Source organism: Enhydra lutris, unplaced genomic scaffold (assembly GCF_002288905.1).
Source record: "Enhydra lutris kenyoni isolate GAN:26980312 unplaced genomic scaffold, ASM228890v2 scaffoldscaffold111, whole genome shotgun sequence".
Lineage (NCBI taxonomy): Eukaryota > Metazoa > Chordata > Mammalia > Carnivora > Mustelidae > Enhydra > Enhydra lutris.
Window position 1 is genome coordinate 1,588,905 of NW_019154195.1, and position 19,229 is coordinate 1,608,133.

At 45.2% G+C, this 19,229-nt stretch overlaps 1 protein-coding gene across 3 annotated transcripts in view; it reads left to right on the top strand.

Annotated features, from left to right (window-relative positions):
* Positions 1 to 11,594: 11,594 nt before the first annotated feature.
* LOC111139543 (zinc finger protein 470) overlaps positions 11,595 to 19,229 on the top strand; it is a 90,281-nt gene continuing 82,646 nt past the window's right edge. For 2 of the 3 annotated variants that reach the window (XM_022491843.1, XM_022491844.1), the window contains exons 1-2: positions 11,631 to 11,663; positions 17,297 to 17,423. In XM_022491843.1, coding sequence (XP_022347551.1) covers positions 11,631 to 11,663; positions 17,297 to 17,423 — 160 coding nt within the window. Of the gene's footprint in view, positions 11,664 to 17,296; positions 17,424 to 19,229 lie in introns of all 3 variants that reach the window. The other variant, XM_022491847.1, reaches the window with a different exon arrangement.

Here is a 19,229-nt window from a genome sequence, read left to right on the forward strand (position 1 = left end):
CGTGTCCTGCTAATATACTACAATTTGTTTATCCGTCCTCTTGCTGGGAGACATTTGGATTGTTCCTGGATGTTTTAATTATAAAGTTTTGTGAACATTTTTTTAAAGATTTTATTTATTTGAGAGGGAGAGAGCATGCACCTGGGGGGGAGGGACAGAGGGAGAAGGTAAGGGAGAAGCAGGAAGGCCTACGTGGTGCCTGATCCTGGGATACCAAGATCCTGACCTGAGCGGAAGTCAGACACTTAACCAATGGAGCCTCCCAGGTGCCCTGAACGTTCTTGTACATGATCTCTTGTGGACACAAAATGCTGATAATGCCGATTGAGGTTTCTTAGTCTTGACACATTGTAATTCTGGACAAATAGTACTATATTGGCCAGGAGGTGGGGGAGGGGCCGCCCTATGTATTGTAGCCCCCCGGGTTCTAATCACTGGAGGCCAGGGTGCCCCTCTTCTCCCAGTGTGACAACCGGAAATGTCTCCAGAGGTTGCCAGATGTATCCTGAGGGTGTGTGTGCAAAATCACTGTGATTGAGAACCACGGGGATAGCGGTTACACTTGGGGAGGTGATGGTGTCTGGAAGGGGGAGCGGGAACATTTGAAGGGTGCTGGTAAGGTTCTGTGTTTATTCACGGTGCTGCCTACATGGGTAGATTGTCTTGTGAAAATTCATCAAGCTGTACACTTAGGATTTCTGCCCTTTTTGCTGCATATATAAACATTTTAAAAAATTTAAGTTAATGCACTCATTCATGCAAAAGTGTTCTTAAATATGTGAGATTCAGCCTCATGACCAAGTGTCAGAAATGGGGAATCTCTACTGTTTTTGCGCTGGTGTGGGGGAAGCCTCCATGTCCCAATTTCAATTCTTTTTACATAGTGCTATATATTGGCGAGAACTTTGACAAGTATGTAATGGAAGAGAACAAAGATTATCAGTAATCTCATAACTCAAAGAGCTACTTTTCATATTTTGATTTAAAACAGATTCAGTTTTGGGGCGCCTGGGTGGCTCAGTCGTTAAGCGTCTGCCTTCCGCTCGGGTCATGATCCCAGGGTCCCGGGATCGAGCCCCGCATCGGGCTCCTTGCTCAGCGGGAAGCCTACTTCTCCCTCTTCCACTCCCTCTGCTTCTGTTCCATCTCTCGTTGTGTCTCTCTCTGTCAAATAAATAAAGTCTTAAAAAAAAAGATTCACTTTTAAACAGATTTAAAACAGATTCATTTTACCCCCTCACCTCTTTCGCTTAGTATGTGGGAGCGTGACATTTGCAGAACTGGTAATCTGTGTGTATATACTCATTTAACCCGATTTTTTAAAATAGCAATAAAAGATGATTTTATAATTTTAAAAATAACGAAAAACGTCAATATGCATATTTTGGGAACCATGGAGCACTTTGACTTCGCTGGGTTGACACAGCAGAAGGTGTTTTGCATGTCGGAGTTCACTAAGCTTTTGCGATGGAGGCAGATGAGGGAAATAACGGCCCTTCTGTGGTTTCCAGAATCATGCTGTCTTGATCATTTATTGCTGCTTACCAGACTGCCCAAACCACAGGAGCCAGAGCAGGAACCATTTTTTAAATAAATTTCTCATGATTCTGTGAATGAAGCATTCATATTGTACTTGGGGGGATGGGTATCTCCCCTTTGGCCTACGTGGCTCCCGCCAGGAAGATGGCTTCTTCACTCACGTCTGACCCCAAGCTGGAGGGTCTGAGGTTGTAATTACGGGGCCTCCGTTTCCACCATCAGCTGCTGTGCGGCCTCTCGGTGAAGTCCCAGAGCCCCTCGCTGACCTCCCCTGGTCCGGACGGACTAGCTGGATTCCTCACAGGGTAGATCAGAACTCCCAAGAGTGCAAAATGTAACTTGCCAGGCCTTTTATTTCTCTAAATGGTGTTTTGTAGTTTTCAGTTAATAGATCTTGCATAGCCTTTATCACACTACTCCCTAGACATTTCATATTTTTTAAATTCTATTTATCTTTTTTTTTCCACTCAGAAAACAGGGCATATTTCTATTTAAATATATAGTATATATATTTATTATATATATCTATTTAAATATGAAGTATATTTCTACTATACATGAGGTTCATGCATTTTTATTTTTTATTATTATATTTTTATTATTTTTAATTTAAATTTAAATTCATTAAATAAATTAAATTTTAATTTAATTTAAATTCAATTAGCCAGCATATTATCTATGTTAACTATCATTAGTTTCAGATGTAGAGTTCAGTAATTCGTCAGATAACACCCAGTGCTCATCGCATCACGTGCCCTCCTTAATGCCCGTCACCAAATTACCCCATGCCCTCACCCACTTCCCCTCCAGCAACCCTTAGTTTGTTTCCTAGAGTTAAGAGTCTCCCATGGTTTGTCTCCCTCTCTGATGACTTCCCATTCCACTTTCCCTCCCTTCCCCTGTGACACTCTGCCCTGTTTCTTATATTCCACATATGAGTGAAACCACAAGATAATTATCTTTCTCTGATGACTTATTTCGCTCAGGATAATCCCCTCCAGTTCCATCCACATCATTGTAAATGGTAAGTATTCATCCTTTCTGATGGCTGAGTAATATTCCATGGTGTGTGTGTGTGTGTGTGTCTATCTCCCATCTTTATCCATTCATCTGGGCTCTTTCTACAGTTTTGGTATTGTGGACATTGCTGCATAAACATTGGGGTGCAGGTGCCGCTTCAGATCACTACATTTGTATCTTTGGGGTAAATACCCAGTACCATAACTGTTGGGTCATGGGTTAGCTCTATTTTTAGCCAAGGGAATGCTGAAAAAGAAAACCAAAGCTACTGGGATCACAATGCTCAATTACAAAGCTCTGATCACCAAGACAGCATGGTATTGGCACAAAAACAGACACAGAGATCAATACTATTTTAAAATTTCAATTTCCTGTTGTTCATTGCTCTTATCAACATATGATGGATGTCCATGTGTCTCATCTGTAACTTGCAATTGCACTAAACTCAGTTGGTCTAGTTTGTTTTGTTTTTGGTACATTAGATAGTTTGTTCAACCTCAGATGATCCTGTCTTCTTTAAATAAAGGCAATTTTACTGCCCCCCCCCTTTTGGGTGTTTCATTTATTTTTCCTAGCCTTATCACACTGGCTGAAACCTCTAGTACGGTAGTAAGTAGAAGTGGGGGCAGACATCTTCGCTTTGCTCCTGATTTTAGGGGAAAAGCATCCAGTTTTTTTTTTTTTATCATTATGTATTGAATCAGCTGGTTTTGAAAGTGGTTTTTATCACACCGAGTAAGTTCCCTTCTTTCTTATTTTGTTCAGAGTCTTTATCTGGATTGGATGTTACATTCTGTGAAAAGCTTTTCTGCATCTACTGAAATGATATGGTTTCTAATTTTTTGAGTTTTTTAATTTTTATTTTATTTATTTATTTTTAAAGATTTTATTTATTTACTTGACAGAGATTAAAAGCAGGCAGAGAGGAAGGCAGAGAGGCAGGCAGATAGAGAGGGGGAAGCAGGGTCCCCGCCAAGCAGAGAGCCCAATGTGGGGCCCGATCCCAGGACCCCGGGATCATGACCCGAGCCGAAAGCAGAGGCTTTAACCCACTGAGCCACCCAGGCGCCCCTTGAGTTTTTTAAAATGGTAAATTATACTGCTTGGTTTTAAAATATTAGAACAACCTTGCATTCCTTGGAGAAACGTAACTCAGTTGTGCTGTATGGGTTTGTACTTAGTGTTCCTGAATTGCACACCTAAAAATGACTAAAATGGTAAATTTTATGTATATTTTACCAGAATTTTTAAAAAACCAAGCTGGCCCTGCCCCCCCCCCCCCCAAAAAAGAAGAAAAATCACATCTGCCTTTGGTTACCTCAGCAAGCCAAACAGAGTCACTTTCCTTGAGGGAAAATCTGCAGCCCCAGCTGTTAAGGCGAAAGGAGCACATGTTCTTGCAGGTTTGGGGACAGCCGGGTAAGCAGTGAGTTTGCGCCTTACACCAGGTTGCCTAGTTTTGACTGTTCCCTTAAGAACGATGTCACCTTTTGCTTTCCTTTTTAAATTTTTCTATTTTTTAAATTTAATTTTACTTTCCTTTTTTAAAAAAGGATTTTATTTATGTATTTGAGAGAGAACGAACGAAGGGGGAGGGGCAGAGGGAGAAGCAGGCTCCCCACTGAGCAGGGAGCCTGACACAGGGCTCCAGGATCATGACCTGAGTCAAAGGCAGATGCTTAACCGACTGAGCCACCCAGGCACCCTGTGATTTTTAAATTATGAGTTGCCCTTTTTTTCCTCCTGTCTGGGTGCTAGTCAGTCACTGCTCCTCCAGATTCTTAGCGTTTCGTAAGGTCTTACCCGTACAGTATTGCCAGTGGCTCTTGTGTTCACATTCTGCTGCCCAACCTTCCTGCGCCAGTGTGGGCAGCTCCCACCGTCGGCAGACACCGTCCGCTTTCACTCGGCTAAACTTCAGTGAATTGCACCCAGGCACTTCGGCGGAACCTCTGTAACCCAAAACCCCACCGAGCTAGTGGCTCTTTAGGGAGAGAGAGAACACTTCCCTGAAAGGGCGGCGGCCACTCCGTGTAAAACGGAGGGCACTAGAGCGAGGTTGGCTACACCCCTACACGGACAATTTTCATCGGGCCAGCAAAACCTGTTGCACCCCCGGCTTGCTAATCACTCAGTCTAAATGCACTCGCAAGGGGACGTCAGGGAGAGAACCCCCAGGCCTTGCAAGAGACCGCAGCTTCTAGATGGAGCTGCTGTACGTGGTGCCGGTGTCCGGCAGGTGGCGCTGTTGGACCGCGAAACGGCCACTGAGCGCTTCCTCTCCGCGAACGCGTTCATTTTTTTTTTTTTCTTTCCCGGGGAGGTTCATTTTATTTTCTTTAGATCATCCTGGAGGGGACAAAAATCATCTCTTCATGGGGTGAGCTCAGCATGGGACAAGCTCTCTTGGTCCTTCGTGGGCATTCGGAAAATACACATAGAACACATCGATTTTTATGTTTTATTATTTATTTTTGTTTCAAGTTTTTATTTAAATCCTAGTTAACATGTAGTGTGATATTGGTTTCGGGAGGAGACGTTAGTGACTCATCACTTACATGTAACACCCAGTGCTCGTCACAACACTCGCCCTCCTTAATCCCACCCATCACGCTTTAGCCCATCCCCCCGCCGCCTCCCCTCCTGCAGCCCTGTTTGTTCTCTATAGTTGAGTCTGTTTTTCGGTTTGCCACTCTCTTTTTTTATTTTTCCCAATGCTCGTCTGTTTTCTTTCTTAAATTCCACATGAGTGAAATCGTATGGTATTTATGATTATTAATTATGATTATCTGACTTATTTCACTTAGCATAATACACTTTAGCACCATCCACATTGTTGCAAATGGCAAGAGTTCCTTTTTTTTTTTTAAAGATTTTATTTAATTATTTGAGAGAGAGAGAGCATGAGAGAGAGCATGAGAGGAGAGAGGTCAGTGGGAGAAGCAGACTCCCCGCTGAGCAGGGAGCCCGATGTGGGACTCCATCCCTGGACTCCAGAATCACGACCTGAGCTGAAGGCAGTCGCCCAACCAACCCAGCCACCCAGGCGCCCCGAATTCCTTCCTTTTGATGGCTGAGTTAATATTCCATTGTGTATATATATACATATATATATATATATATATATATATATATGAGATGAGGGAACAGAAGGCAAGCTGAGGATAAAGCAGAAGCTGACCACCCCCCCACACCCCACCCCACCCCCGCTGACCATGGGATGTATGAGACATTCCTCAGGCACTCCTGGTACCAATGTCTTAGCAATCTACAAGAAGAAAGCATTTCTATCCATAATCCAGCTTCCAGAAGGAAATGTAGACATAATTAAATGTCCTTCTAATCTGCAGCCCATTGATCCTTGAAGCCGGCAGGGGGACAAGGACCCTGCTGTTTACAGCAGCATTATCAACAATAGCCAGATTATGGAAAGAGCCCAAATGTCCATCAACTGAAGAATGGATAAAGATGTGGTCTATATACGTAATGATCTTCATTAACAAGGAGATAGTTGGGAGTTTCCTGGAGGAACATTCCACTCTGCAGGGTTCAAGTATCTGTCAATGGGCTGCACATTACAAGGACATTTAATTGTATCTACATTTCCTTCTGGAAGCTAGGCCATTGATAGAAATGCTTTGTTCTTGTAGATTGCTAAGACATTTGTAAACTGAGGGAGACTCGTCTTGCAGGACTGTGTTGTCTGTAAGTTAACTGTTTGTTTTTCCTTTAGGGTAGCTTGAGGAATGTCACATGTGTCCCTTGGTGGGGAGCGTATGGGGTGTCAGCTTCTGCTTTGTCCTCAGCTTGCCTTCTGGTCCCTCATCAGCGGCACCAGTTTGCTTTCCCACCAAGAGTGCGAGAGGATTCCCCTTTCTCCGCATCTTTGTCAACATCTGCTGTCTCCTGGGTTAGAACCCGATTTTTAAAATTCATCCACTCAACATCTAGTTATTGAGTAGCCACTTAGTCCCAGGAAGTGTTCTAAACAGAAGTAAAACAAACATGGAACATACGCTTTAGCAAGAGAGTTAGACAATAAACAGATGAATGAGTAAATATATTGTAAGGACCTATTTAGAAACGGTCCCTGCTCCCCTTCCCCCAGGGGATTTACTTGGAGACAAGTCCCTGAAACCAGCTTCAGGTAACAAAGCCCAGATATGAGGGTGGGTCAGGCCAGGTGGAGACATCTGATCAGTGGGGGGATGCATACTGTCTCCCTGGTTACCAAGGAGTATGGGCCCCTCCCTTTGGGAGCCTTTTGGGCGCCAATCCCAACCAAGGTGTAATAGGCTGGTTCAAATGTCTACTAGGGTAAATTGTAACTCAATTGGTCACCTAGCATCACTGTGGAGTTTCCTGTGTGTGTTACAATCTCATTGGCCACCTGTGCGTGGCCAGGCCCGACCGCATGGCCTTTGCCCTTAAAAGCTAGTCTGTGAAACAGAGAAGGGTCGCCTAAATGCTTTCTGTAGCTCTCCAGCAACAAATAACAGTATACAATCCTGCGTGGTTCATATATTCTCACAAATCTGAGCATCTCTGACCCCAGAAATGAGTGGCACTTACAGGCATCCACACTGCACCAACAGGATGGTCCGTTGGCCAAGACTTGAGATAGAAGTATCGTAAGAATTTGCTCAGTATTCAGGATTTTGAGCCCAACAACAGCACTTCTGTTCAAATTGCATGTGGCAATTAATTATTTTGACATTGCAATTATTTAAAAATGCACGAAAGAACACTTTTTAAAAAAAGATTTTCTTTTTTGATGGAAAGAGATCGATCGCAAGTAGGCAGAGAGTCAGGCAGAGAGAGAAGGGGAAGCAGGCTCCCCATTGAGCAGAGAGCCCGATGCTGGGCTCGATCCCAGCACCCTGGGATCATGACCTGAGCTGAAGGCAGATGCCTCACTGACTGAGCCCCAGGCGCCCCAGGAAAATAAGTTTTAAGGGACAGGCTACAGACGTTCATAGTGTTAGCAGCAGTTCTGAGTTGTGGGATTATGGATGGTATCTTATCTCCATTTTCACTCATTTATTCATTTCTCCAAAGCAAACTTTCTAATTTCCTCTACTCTCTATTCCTCTGCCCTGCTGTTTCTCCAAAGCCTTTCCCACCATTTGATAAACGATTTTACTCATTCATTTGTGTTCTCCGTCCACTTAAAAGTCAGATCTCAAGAGGCTAGGGAATTTTGTCTGTTTTGTTTTCCCCCCTGCTGTATCCCACCGCGTGACTTTTCCTTCCAGGGCAGACCCAATCCTACAGTTTCCTTGGTCCCCCATAGCAGGGTCCGTGTCCACCGCCGGGGGGCAGGACGGTGTCGGGGCCCCGCGGCCTGGCAGCAGGGGCGTCGTCTCATTCGCTGCCTCTCAACAGTAAGGATACTGATGACGCTCCCGCGTGGAAGGACAGACATTTACTAATTTGCTGTCGTCACTGTGGGGATAGGACACGGTGGGGGTTCCCCACCACTCTTCTTCCTGTCGCAAAACTTAGCACAGGAGGAAAACCACGCTCCCACGGACAGGCTCGAGGGCCGCACGCGGAGCCACTCCACGCTCACACGGACACAGCGTCGCCACGGAAAGCTGCACCTGAGCGCGCCCAGGGAGCCGGCCGCAGCACGGTCTTCTCGCCGCACCTGCCAACAGGTAACTAGGGACGCTCCGGTCTCCAGGCGAAGGGAGGCGGAGTACGCTTTCCAGGCGCCTGCGCACACTCCCGCCCAGCTCCGCCACGCCCCCGACCCCTGGGCCACGCCCCCAAGCACCGCGCTATTCAATCGCTGGCACGCACGCTCCGACGCTTGGGTTCCTCCTCCCTTTTTCTACAGCCCAGGGACACGCCCCGTCGACCAAGCCACGCCCCATCCCGCCCTTCTTGCCTAGGGCTCCTCCCCCTTACACCGCCTGCCTCGGGAGATTCGCCGCCTGCGCGCTCGGAGCGCGGACGTCGGACCTGGTGGCCCTTCGGGTGAGAGCGGTGGTTTACGGGCGGAGGCCGGTGGGCTGTTCCCGCGGGTCGGCAGTCGGGGCCCGGGGACCGGGCTGGGCAGGCTAGGCGGGCCGCCCTGACCCCGGCGGTGTAGTCCCAACCCGTACGCCGCCGCCGAGCCCTCCCTGCGCCGACTACATTTCCCAGAGGCCCGCGCGGCGCGGCGCGGTCTTGCGGTCCGAGGGGCGGGCGCGCGGAGGCCGCCACTGCCGCGGGCGGGGCTGGGTGGCGGCTGGGCGGGGCGAGTGAGGGGGGTGGGCGCGTGCGCGAGGCCGGACCCCAGAGGCCAGCGAGGGACCAGGGTACGCTGGCGGGAGTGTGAGAGGGAGTGAGGGAAGGGGTGTGCCTGCGCGTGGAGGGTGAACGCGGGGGCGAGGCTCCGGGAGAGACTGAGCAGAGGGGGTGTGTGTGTGAGAGAGTGTGAGATGCCAGAGATGTGGGGCGTGTGTGTGACAGTCTTAGCTGCCAGGGATGGCGAGAGGTGTGTGTGTGAGAGAATGAGAGAGTGTGAGACACTAGACACGTGGAAGACGAGTATGTGAGAAGCTGTGAGCTGCCAGAGATGGTGGGAGGTGTGTATGTGAGAGAGAAAGTGTGAGGTGCCAGAAATGTGGTAAGTGTGTGAGAGAGAAAGTGAGATGCCAGAGATGTAGGAGGTGAGTGTGTGTGTGTGGGGGGGGGAGAGTGTAAGATGCCAGAGATGTGGCAGAGGTGTGTGTGAGAGAGAAAATATGAAATGCCACATGTTGATGTGTGTGTGAGAGTGTGAGATGCCGGAGATGGTCAGAGGTGTGTGTGTGAGAGGGAAAGTGTCCGATGCCATACGTGTGGGAGGTGTGTGTGTGAGTGTGAGCTGCCAGAGATGTGGGAGGTGAGTATGTGTGAGATAAAGTGTGAGATGCCAGAGGTGGTGGCAGGTGTGTGTGAGAGATAGTGTGAGGTGTCAGGAGCACGTTGGTGAGTGTGCGAGGCTGCAGTCGGTGTGTCTGTCGTATGAGGTGTCTGGGTGTGAGAGAGGGCACTGTGGATTGGGTGTGTGTGAGACGGGTGCGGTGCAGCTACAGGGTGAGAGACCAGGGTGTGTTTGTGTGGTGGGAGAAAGAAAACCTCCGGCCCAGTTTGGCCCCATGGAGGCCACGTCCTCAGACGGGCAGTTAATACCCATCCCAGCTGCGGTTCAGCCTGCCCGGGAAATGGAGTTTTAACTGGCGAGTCAAGAATTTTCTGGGCGGGGTTGCCTGGGTGGCTCAGTGGGTTAAGCCTCTGCCTTCGGCTCAGGTCGTGATCCCAGGGTCCTGGGATCGAGCCCCACATCGGGCTCTCTGCTAAGCAGGGTGCCTGCTTCCTTCTCTCTCTGCCTGCCTCTCTGCCTGCTTGTGATCTCTGTCAGATAAATAAATAAAATCTTTAAAAAAAAAAAAAAGAATTTTCTGGGCGGCTCTAGTGAGGTCACAGGTCACGTGGGCCTTCATCCCCGAAAGCAAGCCGAGGTGACCTGTGCACGACCCCTCACATTCCCGCTAAGGGGAAGTTACTGTGCCCAAAACAGTCCTGTCCTTTCTTTCGCTGGCTTCTTGCCCCACCGCCTTTCTAGAAAAATGAACGTTTCGTACAGCTCCTTGGAGCCCCTCTGCTTGCAGGGTGGGCGGCAGCCCTGTTCTGGAATTGACGAGTGGAGCCAATTCGATGTTTAAATTTTCCTCAGTTGGATTTTGTTCTTGAGCAGTTTCTATGTGTGACAGAAATCCCGACCACAGACGACCCTGAGAATGTGCGTGCGTGCGTGTGTGTGTGTGTGTGTGAGTGTGAAGTGTGAGGGGCCATCGTGTTTGTGTGACAGAGAGGAAAGCTGGAGACGTGCTTTTGTGTGAGACCAGAGCGAGCAGGACAGAGACCATGGGGACTGCAGATTGTCCCCCGAAGGCTTGCAGGTACAGCCTCGGTTAGGCCGTGGAGTGTGCTCACGTGAGCAAGGCAGAGGGGAAGGCGCAGTGAGCCGTGTTATGTGTGAGAGAGTAAATTTGGGGGTGTGTGTGATGTTCGTGTCTTACCCTGTGTGTTTGTGCACGGGCCTCCGAGACCATGGTGAGTGTGACTGCGTGTGATGTGGCTTCCTTTGGGTGCTTGGGATGATGTCCTCTGTGGTCAGGAGGTCGACGAGATCTTAGGTCAGTGTTTGTGTGTCACACCGTGTGCTTGTAGCTGGCCCAGAGTGCCGGGTGTGTATGGGGACACTACTTGGAAGACCCATAGCACCAGCTTCTTGGTGTGTGTTGGGTTTCGGTGTTGTGTGTTGCTGAGGTAAGAACCCTAGAGTAGAACCCCCTGCTCCCAGTTCAAGGATTCCAGTAAAAAGCAATGGGGGGAGGTGACTGACTAGAGCCCCCGACTGGAGCAGGCGACACCTTCAGTTCTGGGTGGCAAAAAGGAGGGGAAACCAAGGGACTGAAGACAGATGAGAGTGAAGGTGGCAGAATCAGATGCTAAGTTACCCCATTGTCCGTTGTCCCAGCCTGAGATGCAGGCCAGGCCTGTGGGGATTGGGTGGAGAGTGATAACCCTGGCGTCTGTTGCATTGAGGAGTCAGATTTTTTTTTTTTAAGATTTTATTTATTTATTTGACAGAGACACAGCGAGAGGGAACACAAGCAGGCGGAGTGGGAGAGGGAGAAGCAGGGAGCCCGATGCAAAGATTTTCAAATTGTAGATTGTGTCGAAGCCTGAAGCAGAGATGCAGAGAGGGAAAGAACCACGTTTACCGATAAAAATAAGACCGAGAATGGGATGGCAACTTTTCGGAAAAAAGATTAAATTTAGGAACTCGAGCATAAGAGAAACAGTATTGTAGGTTACAGTCCTCACTGGCTGTAGGTGCCCAGACTCTTGCGGTGGTTTGGGCAGCGGTAGCAAGGAAAGCCGGGGGAAGAAGGGGAGGACAGAGTTTTTAGGCTGATGGTTCCGGGAGTGGAGAACAAGCCTCATCTCCTCACTGCCCTTTCTCTCTCTCCACGCCTGTCCTCTAGGACACTGCTGTTCTCCAGGAGAGAAGCCAGCGAGGAAGGCTGGAAATGACTGTTGAACTAGTTAAAGCCATATCCCAGGTTAGTTATTTCCATTCTCATCTGTAAAAGTCTTACTCTTCAGGACTTAGTAATGCGTCTTTTCTTTTGAAAATTCTCTGATTAACAGTGGTTTTGACTGGCCTGGTTCCCACTTTCCCCAGAGCGTGCTAACTCAGGCTGCCTGATGGGTAAGTGAAACCGAGTGTGATGAGGCACAGAGCCCGCTCTGAGTCCCCTCTTTCCACTTCACTCTTGGTTCAGTGTTGACGCCTGGGAAAAGATAGGGTTTCTGTTATGTGGAATAGAGGTGTCTCAGTACCAGTGAGTGGGGTTCCAAGTAAAATGTGCATTTGCTGGCCCTCTTCTGTTTTTAGAATGCATTGAGTCATCCTTCAAGCTGAATTCTGTTCAGATCTCTAATTTTGTCCTTAAGTTCTTAAATTTTTTTTTTTGTTTAGCTAAAAAACCTTATTCTAGTCAATTTTTGCAAATTACATATATGATATCCATATCATGTATATTTGAAATTTAAGACATAAAAGTGATTTTTTTTGCCTTCCAGTTCTTTTTTTTTTTTTTTTTAAGATTTTATTTATTTATTTGACAGACAGAGATCACAAGTAGGCAGAGAGGCAGGCAGAGAGAGAGGAGGAAGCAGGCTCCCCGCTGAGCAGAGAGCCCCATGCGGGGCTCGATCCCAGGACCCTGGGATCATGACCCGAGCCGAAGGCAGAGGCTTCAACCCACTGAACCACCCAGGTGCCCCTTGCCTTCCAGTTCGTAGGAGACAACCATATCTTTCAGGGAATTCTATTCATACATAGATAGGTTTTCCCTTCTATGTTTTTATGGATCCTGTTTAAGAAATCCTTGTCTACTCCAACATCTGTAGATACCCAGTTTTCTTCTAAAAGATTTGTTTTTACCTCTCATAGTTTTCTGGTAAGTTTATGTTTGATTTTTGTCATTTTTTTTCCTGTGAGGGTAAGGTCCAAAGTTACATTAAGTTGTTACATTAAATTTAATTTACATTAAGTTGTTACATTAAATGTTTAATCTGTCCTAAATGAGTCAAGGGTTCCTTGTTTTCCCACTTGCCTCTCCGTTTGGCCCAGTGGTATTTGTTGAATAACTCATCTCTTTCTTAACTAATTTGGAATGCTCCCTGTATCTTATACTTGATTCTGTTGCTGGACTACATTCAGTTTTTTTTTAAAGATATTTATTTATTTATTTATTATTTATTTGAGAGAGAAGGGGAGAGAGAGTGTGCTTGCACACACGCATGTACAAGCCAGGAGAGGAGCAGAGGGAGAGGAACAAGGAGACTCCTTGCTGAGCGTGAGCCCGACTAGGGGCTTGATCCCATGATCCCAAGATCAAGACCTAAGCTGAAATCAAGTGTTGGAGGCTAAACCGACTGAGCCACCCAGGTGCCTTGGACTACATTCAGTTTTACTTGTATTTCTGTTTGTTTGTTTTTAAAAAAATAATATTTATTTATTTATTTAGAGAGAGAGTGCACGAGCAGGTGGGGAGGTGCGGAGGGAGAGGGAGAGAATCTTAAGCAGACTCCATGCGGAGTGGGGAGGTGGTTGCAGGGCGTGGTCCCAGGGTCCTGGGATCCAGCCCCACATCGGGCTCCCTGCTCAGCAGGAAGCCTGCTTCCCCCTCTCCCCCTCCCTCTGCTTCTGTTCCCTTTCTTGCTGTGTCTCTGTCAAATAAATAAATAAAATCTTTAAAGTCTAGATCTTTTTTACTCTATGTATATTTTACTTTTGCTCTAATTCTCTTCAATTCTCTAATCTGCTATTAGGTCCATCATTGAATCATAGCTTCCATTTATTGCATTTTCAGTTTTATTTATTTTTTATATTATTTTTTTAAAAAGATTTTATTTATTTATTTGACACAAGAGAGAGGTCACAAGTAGGCAGAAAGGCAGGCAGAGAGAGAGGGGGAAGCAGGCTCCCCACTGAGCAGAGAGCCCAGTGTGGGGCTCGATCCCAGGACCCCGAGATCATGACCTGAGCTGAAGGCAGAGGCTTAACCCACTGAGCCACCCAGGCGCCCCACATTTTTAGTTTTAGAATGTCTGATTATTTTGTGTAATTCCCCATTTTCTGCCTAAATCCACCATTTCTTTATCCAGTCATTTATTTGTATTAGCTAGCATGGACTCATGCATATTTATTTTATACTTTAGGGTATAATAAATACTACATTATTTTGTTGCTCAGGTTCTAGGTTTGGTCGTTAGGAGCTCTTTTAGCTACTCCTGTGTCCCAGTGACATACCCCGTCATTGTGGGGTATTTTTTGTTTGTTGAACACCGACTTTGTACTGCATATCTAGGTTCCTCCTGTGTACTTTGATGGAGATGGTTTACTCTTGCCTGCGGTGCGTATCTGTGCTGAGATCAGCTCAGGCATAGTCCAGTCAGGAGCTGAGATGATTAGAAGCAGGGCCTCAGTGCTTCTGAAAGCTGGTTTATGTCTGGTTCGCCATCAGTTCTGGGGTGTAGTCCTTTCTTTGGGTTCTCAACCAAAAGCCTGGGGTATGTATTTACCAGAACCCTTCTTTGGCAGATTATAGTGTTCTGTGAATGAACAGTCTAGATTAGCATTTATTACCATTGTTTCTTCTCCTACATCATTCTTCAGAACTGTTCAACTTGTCAGCTGTGAGCATTTTATCAATCTGCTTCTGCCTGGGGACTCTGAATAAAATCGCAGTGGGTGTATTTACGCCTTGGAATACTTTGTGGTATAAAGCACATTTGGGGAAATTTTTGCCTTGTCTTTGGGCACTTAACAGTGTTTTGTAAGGTGGAAGGGCTAACATTCTTCCCATTACTCATCTTTTCCAGAATTCCCTTGACTGTTCTTACAAGTTTATTTTTCTAGCAAATTTTAGAATTGGGAACTTTTTTTTTAAAGCTCTGCTGGTTATTTTAAAGTTATTTAATGAGCAAATACTTTTTGATCTTGTATATGCCAGATGGTCTTTTAGATTCTGCTGGTGCAGCTAGATCGACAAAGACCGTGCCCTTGTGGAACTTACTTTCGGGGCGGGGGGCGGGGGCAGATAGACATAAATAAATGAATCCGTATACATTAAACAGTGAAATGTGCAAGTCTCTGGACAGCTGGGTGGCTCAGTCAATTAAGCATCTGCCTTTGGCTTGGGTCATGATCCCAGGGTCCTGGGATCAAGCCCCGAATTGGGCTCCCTGCTCTGTGGGAGGCCTGCTTCTCCCTCTCCCACTCCCCTAGCTTGTGTTCCCTCTCTCACTGTCTCTCTCTGTGTCAAATAAACAAATAGATCTTTAAAAAAAAATTAGAATTTATTTAATTGAATATAAGATTATCAGTAAAAAATAAGAATGCATATAAAGATACCTATATAAACACTGGGAAAATTCTGATGGTGTACATACCAAATAATTAGCCAGAGTACCAGGATCACAAGCAATCAGATTCATTTTTCTGTGGGAATATCCAAAACACCTAATTGCCTTACTAGTGACCAAATTATACTAAATATTGGAAAGAATGTGACTACTTCTGCTTGCCTTGATAAATTCATGTGAATGCATTTGGTTTTATAAGAACATGGGAAATGATGGGTATCAGCCAAAATGGCAGCCTCAACTAACTAGAAGGGGCAAACCAAAATTCCTGAAAACCAGTAGCTCACAGTGAATCTTAAAAAAATATATATATATAATACCAGGGTGCCTGGCTGGCTCAGTCAGAAAATCATGAATTCTTGATCTTGGGATCATGAATTCAAGCCCCATGTTGGGTATAGAAATTAAAAATAAAATAACAGGGGTGCCTGGGTGCCTCAGTCAGTTAAGAGGCTGCCTTCTGCTCAGGCCCATGGTCCCAGGGTCCTGGGATCGAGCCCTGCATTGGGCTCCCTGCTTGATAGAAAGCCTGCTTCTCCCTGTCCCACTCCCCTGCTTATGTTTCCTCTCTTGCTGTGTCTCTGTCAAATAAATAAACAAAATCTTAAAAAAAATAACAAAAAATTTTAATACTTTTATTTGAAAAATACACTAAATGTTTTCTCAAAGGTCTGTAAATCTTCTAAAGTCCCATACTTTGAATATCTTTGTATCATACCTTTGTTCTAAACTTGTGTTCACTGTCAAAAAGCAAATTAAGACATTCTTTGTATAGCTTTGTCTTTATATAGACAGTTACCATTGTCATTGGTGTGCAAGGCACTGAGCATGAAGATTTTTCTTTTCAATGGAAATAAATCTGAAGATGAAAAAATTGTCCATATTTTAAAAAATTTTCTTACAACCTGCTGGTGATTATAACTGGACATTTATTTTTCTTTTAACACATTTAATTCTTTAAGAAACTAAAAAGGGGGGTGGCACTTGGGTGGCTCAGTTGGTTAAGCAACTGCCTTCGGCTCAGGTCATGATCCTGGAGTTCCAGAATTGAGTCCCACATCAGGCTCCCTGCTCAGCGAGGAGCCTGCTTCTCCGTCTGACCTCTCCCTTCTTATGGTCTCTCTCTCATTCTCTCTCTTTCAAATAAATAAAAATAAATCTTTAAACGGAATAAAAGAAACTAAAAATTAGGGGCGCCTACGTGGCGCAGTTGGTTAGGCATCCAACTCTTGGTTTCAGCTGAGGTTGTGATCTCAGGTTAGTGAGATTGAGCCCTACATTGGGCTCTGCACTCAGTGTGGTATCTGCCTAAGACTCTAAGACACTCTCCCCTTCTCCCTCCGTCCGCCCACACCCCATGTTTGCTTGCTCACTTGCTTACTCTCTATAATAAAGAAATCTTTAAAAATATATTTTAGGGGTGCCTGGGTGGCTCAGTGGGTTAAGGCCTCTGTCTTCGGCTCAGGTTGTGATCCTGGAGTCCTGGGATCGAGCCCCGAACCCCGCATCGGGCTCTCTGCTCAGTGGGGAGCCTGCTTCTCCCTCTCTCTCTCTGCCTGCCTCTTTGCCTACTTGTGACCTCTGTCTGTCAAATAAATAAATAAAATCTTAAAAAAAAAAAAGATATATTTTAAAAAGAGACTAAAAATTTTATTTATTCAGTTTCATTTTGCTATTGTCTTAAGCATACAGGTTTGTTAGACTCAATGTTACAAATTAAATGTGTTATAGTCTTAATGCTGTGTGATTTCTTATATTATTATCTAGTTTACTCTGGTGTGGAATGTCATGCTAGTTCTTAATGGCATAGAATGAGAAAATTGTACTTTAATTATGTTTCTTGTTTTTATTATGTAAGAAAAGATAAAATCAGCCCCATCAGTCCAATGCCCCTTCTCTTCTGAAACAAAACCCTTCTAGGAACTCATAGAGTACCGTTTGCAAAATCAATTTAGATAATCTTTGTTTTTAAAGGTTCAACCACAAGTATAAGCCATGCCTTGAGGCTCTTATTTACTGCCCTGTGGCCACTGTCCGTTTTTCCACAGGCCGACAAATAGGTTAGCATCCTTGCGTACCATGCAGTTTAACACTTCAGTAACTACTATTTTAGGTTGGAGCGTCATAGTATAAAGGTTTAATTTTTTTTCTCCTCCGAGGGCTATTTCTCACATAAAGTAGAAACAATTTAAAGCGTCAGCTTGGAGTTATGCATGAAAATGAGCCTTGGTTGATCAAGAGTGTATTTGTGTCATTTCAGGACTTGGTTACGTTCAAGGATGTGGCAATAGACTTTTCCCAGGAGGAGTGGGAATGGCTGAACCCTGCTCAGAGGAATTTGTACAAGAATATGATGTTGGAGAACTATCAGAACCTGGTATCACTGGGTAAGAATATTTTCCCCTCTACAGGGGTGCCTGGGTGGCTCAGTGGGTTGAGCCTCTGCTTTCAGCTTGGGTCATGATCGAGCCTGGGATCGAGCCTCGCATTGAGCTCTCTGCTCAGCGGGGAGCCTGCTTCCCTTCCTCTCTCTCTGCCTGCCTTTCTGCCTACTTGTGGTCTCTCTCTGTCAAATAAATAAATTAAAATCTGTAAAAAAAAAAAAATATTTTCCCCTCTACATAATTTAGAATCACAATAGGAACTTTTTACATTTTTACTTATTATTAAAATGTTTTTAAAAAAGATTTTATTTGAGAGGGAAATAGAGTGAGGGAGCAAGAATGGGGTGCAGGGGCAGAGAGACAGGGAGAAGCAGGCTCCTCGCTGAGCTAGGAGCCCAACTCGGGCTTGATCCCAGGACCTGGAGATCATGACCTGAGCTGAAGGAAGATGAACAACGATCTGAGCTACCCAGGAGCCCTGAAAAGATGTGTTTCATGAATGAATGAACAATGCATCTGCAGTGCTTCTCTGAGAAGCCCCTTTTATCCTGCGTGTGGTTCACTGAGCTTCTTGAAATTAAATATATGTCTTTCATCAAATTTGAATAATTTTTGGCTTTATTTCTTCAAATAATTTTTCCTGCTGTCTCTCTTGGTATTTCAATTACAAGTATATTAGAACCTGAAGATCTGTTCATTATTTAAAATGTTTTTCGGGGCGCCTGGGTGGCTCAGTGGGTTAAGCTGCTGCCTTCAGCTCAGGTCATGATCTCAGGGTCCTGGGATCGAGCCCCGCATCGGGCTCTATGCTCAGCGGAGAGCCTGCTTCCCCCTCTCTCTCTCTCTGCCTGCCTCTCTGCCTAGTTGTGATCTCTCTCTGTCAAATTAATAAGTAAACTCTTTTAAAAAAATGTTTTTTCTTTGTCAGATTAGGTAATTTCTATTGACATAACTTCAAATTTACTTACTCATTTTGTGTCTTTTTCAGTGTCTTGCTTGTTAAGTCAATGTGGTGAATTTTTTAAAAATATTTATTTATTTATTTATTTATTTGAGAAAGACTGAGCACGAGTGGGAAGGGGAAGGGAGAGAGAATCTCAGGCAGACTCTGCACTGAGCACGGAGCCTGATGGAGGGTTTGATCCATGACACTCAGATCAGGACCTCAGCCAAAACCACGAGCTGGATGCTTAACCAACTGTACCACCGAGGCACCCCAAATGTAGCGAATTTTTATTTATTATTTATTTATTTATATTTATTTATTTTTAGTTGTGTTTTTTGTGGGGGGTTTTTTTGTGGGTTTTTTTGCTTTTTTTGTTTTGTTTTGTTTTTGGTACCCCAGCTGGGACACAAAAGTAGTGAATTTTAAAATCTCAGAAACTATATTTTTCAATTCTAAACTTTCCACTTGATTCTTTTTTTATAATTTCTATTTCTCTGCTGAAAATTTTTAAGCATATTTTCCTTTATGTTTTTGGGTAGGGATATAATAGCTGTTTTTAAATCCCCGTCTACTAATTCCAACATCTGTGTTATCACTGGTTAGCTCTTCATTAATTGCTTATTTTTCTTTCTTTCTTTTTTTTTTTTAAGATTTTATTTATTTATTTGACAGAGAGACAGAGATCGCAAGTAGGCAGAGAGAGGGAGATTCAGGCTCCCGGCCGAGCAGAGAGCCCAATGCAGGACTCGATCCCAGGTCCCTGAGATCATGACCTGAGCCGAAGGCAGAGGCTTTAACCCACTGAGCCACCCAGGCACCACAATTGCTTATTTTTCTAAGTGTGATTCACTTTTTCCTCTTTC